This window comes from Malus domestica, chromosome 11, assembly GCF_042453785.1.
Source record: "Malus domestica chromosome 11, GDT2T_hap1".
NCBI classification, from domain to species: domain Eukaryota; kingdom Viridiplantae; phylum Streptophyta; class Magnoliopsida; order Rosales; family Rosaceae; genus Malus; species Malus domestica.
Genome location: NC_091671.1, coordinates 38,626,419 through 38,635,346, shown reverse-complemented (window position 1 = coordinate 38,635,346; position 8,928 = coordinate 38,626,419). Strand labels below are relative to the sequence as shown.

Genomic DNA, 8,928 nt, shown 5'->3' with positions numbered 1-8,928 from the left:
CGACGTGATATCAAAACCCTAAAAATTGAAATCGAATTTTCAAAAAATTTCGACGAGATTCCGACGAGATTTCGTGGGTTTTTTCTGGGAATAAGGAGAGCTGCATGCTCTCTGCTTGCGTGGAGACCCCATCTGCAGGATGGTGGTCACGGGTTCTAAAGAACCCAGGTCCCAATCGCAAAAAAAATGTTTTTTTTTTTTCAATTCAATTATATTATATGCATGTATAATTTTAATGAATCACACATTTACGTTGATGCATATGCAAATAATAGTTTCAATGCATGTACATATGTAAGATGCAATTCATGGTAAATATCAAATTCACATAATTGTAGCAATTTTGATTATGAAGCATACACAATTTATGTAGAATCTAAAATACGTAAAACATTAAGTTGGGTCATGCATCATGGTGAATGTTCATGCTATCAGGGCTTGCAAAATATCGAGTTAAAAGTCGTTGTTTGGAAAGAGCTTGATTGCGTGATGATATGGATGAACTGGTTTGATGCAGAAAAAAAAATCTCCAACGTCAGATTCCTAAGCGCACCGGTAGGAGCGTGCTGATAACGTGTTGTGGTCTATATTTATTTGACAGAGAGACTAGGGCCGGCAGCAGAGAGAGAGGAGAGAGATGTGTGTTTGTAGAATTGTAGGGGAATGTGTGTATTGTTATCCCTCCTACATTGTGCCTTTATTTATAGTAGTAAAGGGAGAGAAGATATTCCTTCTCCTCCAAGTAATACAAGTTGTAATAGGAAAGGATAACTAGAATCAAATCTTATCTAGGATTTACACAATCATACTTAAACTAGGAATGTTTACAACACAAATGAATTTTGACAATTTTCTTTTGTAAATAAAAATTGTGACTTATATTTAATTTACTTTGTAATTGTAGTGTGGGTCCTGCAAAGAGATCAGCCACCATCTGCAAGTATAGTAGTTCATTCAATTAGTTCATTGCGAATGAAGTTGGGTTCTGATGAAGCAGTCTTAATGGTTGAATCAGTAGCTAGATTGGCTTAGCAAGTGTTTTGTAAAAACATGAAACCTCTTAGTTTGGAATGTTGAATTTCTTGAGAACTGGTATCAGAATTTCTTTTTGAAACTTGTATCGGATAAGTTCAGAAAAATAAAGTAAAGCAATAATACAATTTCCGTAGAGATAATGTAATTATGTTTCTGGTAAATCAGTGAAATCACTGAATAAAAGTCAATGGCATCAAAATTTACAACTGAAATGCTTAATTTCAAACCCGAATCGAACAATCTGCAAAACCATTAAGCGAGGCAGAGAAGCCAAACAGATCACTTCTTGCACCAGCCAAGCACATCTCCTAATGAATGGAAAGTAATGAAAAAGGAAACAGAACATATCCTAATGAAATCGGATGCTACAAACGAGAAAGTAACGTTTGTTACCTTTCAGAAACATATATGAAAGAGCTTTTCTTTGTTTGGCACTATGAATATCCTCCCTAAGCATGACACCACCAGCGTCTACCGGCCAAAAATGTATCATATCAGAACAAAGGCATATTTAGGTGCATAAAATCATATTAAAACAACACAGCACAAGGAAGAGATGTTTAGTTCAACCAAAGAAGGAAGACTGATGAACCAATTACCAGGTCTTTATGACAATTCCACACATTTCAAGCAGCAAATCCACAATTCCCATGGTATATGTAGAATCACTGCGATTAGGATTGAAATCTTTGACAGCCATTGAAGGAGCTTTGATCTGCACAGAGGGAACATAAAATCATAATGTGAGAATAATTTTAAAACGATAACAAGAAAAGCTTGGATCACGCCATGATTTGAAAATAATACATACTAAAACATTCAGCATAGCTTGTGTAGTCGTCATTGGCTAGCTTATGTTGCTGATAAATAGTAAAACTATATGCTTATCCAACATTAGAGGATATATGGGCCGTATGCATGGTCAGTTGAGCAGTCACATTCAGTATATTTAGGATTTAACCATTGTCAATGCGGTATTACCGTGCCAGATTATGTTTGCGAATGTATTCTGCTGTGCTCCTCTTGGTCAAGTTTGCGAATGTATTCTGCTGTGCTCCTGTTGATATTGACCAAGAGAAGAACAATAACTAATCCATATGAACGAGAAGCAGAAGAGCATCATCCTCAATCAAACTTTGTGCTGCCAAAGGATGGTTTTCCAGTGCTTTCATAATATGCACATCGCTCCCCCTCTACGTGCATAATTATAGGTTAGAAACAAAAAGAAAGTTAAAAACATACCATGAACCGATAACATAACAAATACAACAGCACAATAACGTATTACCAAGCACTACTACTGGCTGTAGTTAAAGATGTGGCAGGGTTGAACTTTTACCGAAAGGTCCAAAACTAAGCAAATCATTTTTAAGGATTCATTTTCTAACGTATAAAAACTACCAAAAAATTCCAACAAAATTATGCATCTGTACATAAACAAAGTTAAAATCAAATAGAGCTCTCCAACTTGACAAGACAACAGTGATGGCCCTTTTGCATTCACTGAAGAATTACCCATTACTTCACTGTAAGTTCATGAAGAATTACCCGTTACTTCACTGTAAGTTCATGGATGACAATACAAAAAGGATCCAGTTACCAAAATCTGTTGTCTTGTCAAGTTGGTAACTGGATCCTTTTTGTTTTGTCATCCATGAACTTACAGTGAAGTAACGGGTAATCCTTTTTGTTTCCATCACTGATTGAATATATTGGTAACTGGATCCTTTTTGTTTTGTCATCCATAAACAAGTTTTCAGTGGCACAAGGATGATAAAGTGGAGTAAACGTAGCTCAAGATTCATACACACAATATATTCAATCAGTGATGGCCATTTTTTTTTTGTCATCCATGAACTTACAGTGAAGTAACGGGTAATTCTTCATGATGGCAAGAGTTATCATCAATGAAAGATATATAGAATCTGTAACCATCAAAAGACTCTAAGGTTGCAGGTCCCCAAATGTCGGAATGGACAATTTCAAAAGCTTTGGTAGCTCTAGAGAGAGAATGGGGAAAGGGTAACCTGGTAAACTTAGATTTGTGACAAACTTCACAATCTGGGATCACTTTACAGAAACTAGGAAAAAGAAAAGACATAACATGTGAAGAAGGGTGAGCTAATCTCATGTGCCACAGCTGCTCCTTGTTTACTGTGTTTGAGTTTACGTAGAAACTCTTTGGAAAACTTGAAGAGAAGTTGACATAGTATAGGCCATTGAGGAAGAAACCTTTACCAATCGTTTCCTTCGAAACTCGATCCTGGAAAATCACACAGTGAGTGGAAAAAATTGCAAGACAATTGAGCAATTGTGTTATTCTTCCTACTGACAGCAGTTTGAAAGGAAAAGAAGAGACATGCATGACAAGGGATTCTTTTTTACTCGAGAAGATTTTGAGTTTCCCTTTGCCTACTATACGAACTTTGGTGCCATTAGCTACGGAGACAAAAGAAGGAGTGGAGAAGTTTTGAAAATCATTTAGTAAAGATGCATCGTTAGTCATGTGATCAGAAGCTCCTGAGTCAACTATCCAAAAATCACGACTACTACTAAGATCCAATGCAGTGGAAATAGTTGCAACAATACCTGGCACATCATTTTGTGGCACTGAGCTTGATTGTTCGAGGAAGCCAGCAAACTTGCCGAGCATGGCTGAGGGAATTTCATGATTTGTTGTTCCTTGTTTCTGTTGCAAGAAGTTAGCAAATTCATTTATGGGAGTAATGGGACTAGAGGAAGAGTTTATCACATTATTGGAGACATTGTCGCAAACAAGGTTTCCTCTAGGAGTGTAGGCAGGCTTCATTTGGTTTCTTGGTGCTCTTCCATCATCGTTGAACTTGGGTTTAAGTTCTGGATGAAGAATCCAGCACTTTTCTTTTATGTGTCCAACACCTGGACGACCTATCTTCACACAGTGAGAACACTTTAAGTCTTGTCGTTTTCCCTTGTATGGTCTGGAGAAGGTGAAGGCTCTCGCTTCTGATGGCCTAAGATCTGATTCTCCAACGACCACGTCTGCGTTCATGACCTTCTTTCTTACTTCTTCGCATTGAATAACATTGCAGACCATCTGGAAAGTGGGAAGTTCGGGTGTCATCAAGAGATGACTTTTAAGGTCTTCATACTCTCGTCCAATGCTGGCAAGCAACTGGAACACCTTGTCTTTTTCAGCACGCTTTAAAAGAATGGTTGTGTCCGTGGTATGAGGTCTGTAGAGATCCAATTCATTCCATTTGGCCTTCAAGTTGCCAAGATGTTGAACAAATGAGAGATTTCCCTGTTGTAATTCCGTAAGGTCTTTCTTTAGCTGGAAGACTCGCGCAGCATTGTTTAGATCTCCATACATGTCTCGTACAGAATTCCAAAGGTGGTGAGATGACACTGAATAACTGAAAATCTCAGCCATCTTTGGTTCCATAGAGTTTAACAGCCAAGACATGATAAGTTGATCTTGGGACACCCATGCTGCATAATCTGGTGAAGTTGTTTCGGGGATGATGTCATCCTTTTGAATGAACGGGAGCTTTCCACGTCCTCCAAGAGCGAGAGAAATAGCTCGTGACAAGGGCAGATAGTTGAATTCGTTTAGGAGCACAGAGCTCAAACGTTGAATTGGGTTGGTATCCATGGTTTTGTTTTTTGAAATTTTATCTGCTGGTGTTGCCATAATGGCTTAACTGGTTTGGATTTCGGAAGAACACAGAGGCAGGTCCAAGAGGGATCACTGCTCTGATACGATATAGAAAACTTGATGTATATTTCATGTGTAAAACAGTTACAAGTTCATACATAAATAGAAGAAGAAACGGGAAAGAGAGTGGAGAACAAAAGGTAGGGGACAATGGCAGCTCAGCAAGTATAATGATGACCTCCACTCTCTCTAACTTAAGCCACTAACAAGCTTTACAGCCACTAACAAGCTTTACAATGATGAGGGAATAACAAACAACTAATACTAGCACTAAGACTAGCTGAATGCAAGTTGAGCTGTTATCCATCAAGGCTAGATAATGCTTGCATTATTCTTCCAATAGGGTTCAAGACTGTAAAGACTGATACTTCAATACTTTGATCTGCACAGAGGGAACACAAAATCATAATGCGAGAATAATTTTAAAATGATAACAAGAAAAGCAAGGATCACGCCAAGATTTGGAAATAATATATGTTAAAAAAGTCAACATAGCCTGTGTATTCATCATTGGCTAGCTTATGTTGCTGATAGATAATAAAACTATATGCTTATCCAACATTAGAGGGTATATGTGCTATATGCATGGTTGAGCAGTCGTACTCAGTATATTTAGGATTTAGCCATTGTCAATGCAGTGCAAGTGTATAATATATTACCATATCAGATGATGTTTACGAATATATTTTGCTGTGCTCCTGTTGTCATTGACCAAGAGAAGAATAAGAATCTGGAAAGATAACCTCAACTTAGCACAAACAAAATCCAAATTACGGGTTCCAAAACTAATTGAAGGTTATGATTGTGGAAAATGTTGCTATCCAACTATGTCTTACAAATAGGGAAGGCAATACATGTAATGTATCTACCTGCATAACAAGTCTATGAAGGCCCAACTTATATCGAGAGAACTGTCAATGACCCAATCGCAACCATCTGAAAAAGCAACCGAAGAGAATCATCCTCAATCAAACTTTCATAGTATGCACAGCACTCCCTGTACCCGCATAATTATAGGTTAGAAACAAAAAGAAAGTTAAAAACATACCATGAACCGATAACATACCAAATACAATAGCACAATAACGTACAAGCCAAGACTAGGTTCAATATGAAAAAATTGTCACTCACTACTACCGGCTGTTTTTGTGGTATTACTTTTGTATTTATAGATATAAGATAAAAAAATAAAATAAAAAGAAGATATTACTATTTTTGTAAATATAACATGCTAATTAGATAGAAGATATTACTATATTTTGCAAATATAACATACTAATTATTTTGTTGATTAATATGCAACATCGACTTGCAGTACGTGACAGACAATTGTATTGTGGAAGTCATAATGTTTCTACTCGCCCAAGCTTGCCGTTTAGATCATTCTTGTGGAAGTCATAATATTTAGCTCTTGGTTACCCGTATCCGTACACCGTATGTTACCTTGTTTGAATGTCGAATCATAAATTCAGATAGGGAAGAATTTAAGTTCATCTATATTCTATTTATTTATGCATTTAAAATTATTATTCTTTAATTTAAACCTAAAATAAAAAGAATACTTGTAGAAGGAGTAAACGGGTGTGCATAACTTGTTTATGTACAAAAATTTACTCTCGAAAATACTATTGTGGAACAAAAAATAATCCAAAAAATCATGTAGGTGTTACGTAGATTTTTTTAGCGGAAAAAAAAAAGTAAAAAAGAAGGCCCAACCCGAACTGGACCGTGAAGCCCAACGCTATAAATAAAAGGGAACCGGAACCTCCGCCACCAACTCACGGAATCGATTCCGATTATCAAATCCCTAAAATTCCTTATGGAGCGTGATCGATCTGCAATCTCAGAGAGAGAGATAAAGAATATGGCGTCGGCGTCATCGTCATCGTCATCGTCGGCTTCGGCGTCAGCTTCAGGGTCAAAGTTAAGGGCAGACGCGAAACCCTACATACGGGGGTCGAACATCGGGTTTTCGTCGGAGGTACCTCTACCTGCGACTCTGTGCGCTTTCCCGGTTTGCGACGGTTCGAGGATGCCAGTACCGGTGTTCAAACCTTTTCCGGATTCTCCTATAGAAGAAGTAGCTCCTGGAGGATATACGCCAGGGCTTCTCCCCCCAGGTGATTGATTCGGACCCAAACTCTCTCTATTTTTTATTTATTTAATTTTTTTTACACTAATATTGTTGCTAAACAAATAAACTTTGAGTACCATTTTGATTTGACATTCAAATGATGATTTAATATTCAAAACCGTAAATTGACATGAATCGAACCGGAATCGGTATTAACTCGATTTTAGTAATAAATTTAAGTCGAACCGAACCGTTGAAATTTTCTAGTTTTGGTTTGAAGATTAAACTGCACCAAATTGCATCATGCCCACCTCTAATTGGATTCCAGCATCTACTAGTTATGTAACCGTTCTATACTTATTATCTTATATTTATTTAAACGATTATCCATAACCGTAACCATCAATTTTAAATCATCAATTTTAAATGGACGGATACTCCTATCCATGTATATTTTGGCCAGACCTATTCATTATTCACGTCCCATGCCTTGTTGTACCGTGAATTCTTACTAGGGCTTCTTGTTTGGTTTTTCAAGGTTTAGTATGCAACTTATTTCTCAGTTTTGAATCCTTCTTAGACGAAAATCATTATGCAATCGAAAACATTCGGTTTATATTGATTCTAAAACTGTCACAACAGATGAAAACTCAGCGCGGGCTTTTGTAAAGAATTTCATTTCGGTCCAGTTGTCCAAGGTATCTGAGGAAGTTGATGAAAGTTTAGTTGATTATGTCAATGCATTGGACCCTTCTAAAGTTGCTGCTCAAGTGGAGGCTGTGCTATTTGAACGGTGGGGTTTCTTTGATCTGTCGAAACCAGTGAGTAGAAACTATTCGGTGGTTTTAAGTCGCCTGAGCAACGATGGTATCAAAGATTTCCGCAGACACATTCTTCTTGGAGAGATCTCCCCGCAGACATTGTTCAACATGTCCTTAGATGAACTGTGGCAGAAGTACCTGCCCCCAAACAGAATGGGCCCTATGGTTTGGGAGTTTTGACAGCAGCAGGAGGATCAGTGCAAGGATGTTATATATGTGTGTAAATATGTATATGTGTGTGTGTGCGTGTGTGCGTGTGTGAAATTTGGCAAGACTGACTTGTTTTAGCAGAACTTAAGATTTAGATGTTGTTAGTGGTTTTCTCTATTCATTTGAACCTAGTCTATATCTTGTTTTATGTGGCAAACTGATATTTTCTCTCAAGATATTAGTCCATGACACCTCGCCTGAGAATTCGTTGCAACAGCATACCTCCGTGCACTAGGTTGGTTTGTAATCTTTATGCGTATCTCAAGCATAAGTTATATGCTGAACTGCCATCATTAGAGGAAAGGATCACCCGGCTTGAAATATGGATCCAGAAAGAAAATGGGTTATGTTTTGGAGAAAATCTAGTATACAACAGTCTCTACTATTAATCGCACTGATATTGTTTCATAGTATGGTTGGCAGGAACATCGCGTGCCAAGGCGTTTGTGCGCAGTCCCCTTCTTCAAAAGTTGACAGAGACTGGAATTCATCCGGACAATGTCCACACATCAGATTGACTTAATCATACTAGTTTCTTCATCAAGAACACCAAATTCTACTTCATGCCCTAACATACTCTCAACTTCCCACTTCACATGGCCGTCTCTAAGATTTCGGGGGCCTTTGGGTACTCAAGTCCTCTCACACTTTCAAGCTGGGTTCGTTTACTTATTCCAGCGAAGTTTTCTGAATGCATGGATAAACAACCGCATCCGTAATAATGTCACCTTTTACTTAACCTCTATATAAACTCAGGATCCAACATTTGCGTTCCAGACCAATTGATTGCATGTCACCAGCACTTCAAATTTGCCAAACTATCACTTGAACGGGTGGTGACCTTTCTATCGCTTTACAAACATTTATTTGACGGGTGATAACACTAACATCTATTTGACAGGTGATAACACACACAAACACCTATTTGACGGGTAATAACACTAAAACTATGTCGTTGAAAAAAGTTTCTCCGGTTCTGTACTAGGCTTTTGGCATCTTAGCCTCTTTCATCTCTTTGTAGAGATGGAGGGCTCCCTGCGCATCATTTTGACCAAGATTGTACTCTGTACCATTTAGTCCATGCTCATCCA

At 37.8% G+C, this 8,928-nt stretch overlaps 1 protein-coding gene across 1 annotated transcript; it reads left to right on the top strand.

Moving 5' to 3' along the window:
* Positions 1-6,468: 6,468 nt before the first annotated feature.
* Positions 6,469-8,011, top strand: LOC103449005 (uncharacterized). The gene is made up of 2 exons (XM_008388278.4): positions 6,469-6,852; positions 7,449-8,011. Exons 1-2 carry the CDS (start codon positions 6,552-6,554, stop codon positions 7,805-7,807), a joined length of 660 nt encoding a protein of 219 aa, XP_008386500.1. The 5' UTR covers positions 6,469-6,551; the 3' UTR covers positions 7,808-8,011.
* Positions 8,012-8,928: the final 917 nt, after the last annotated feature.

Coding starts and splice junctions, on each gene's coding strand:
- LOC103449005 (XM_008388278.4), top strand. CDS start 6,552: ATGGAGCGTGATCGATCTGCAATCTCAGAGAGAGAGATAAAGAATATG. Junction 6,853..7,448: donor GCCAGGGCTTCTCCCCCCAG/GTGATTGATTCG, acceptor CTGTCACAACAG/ATGAAAACTCAGCGCGGGCT.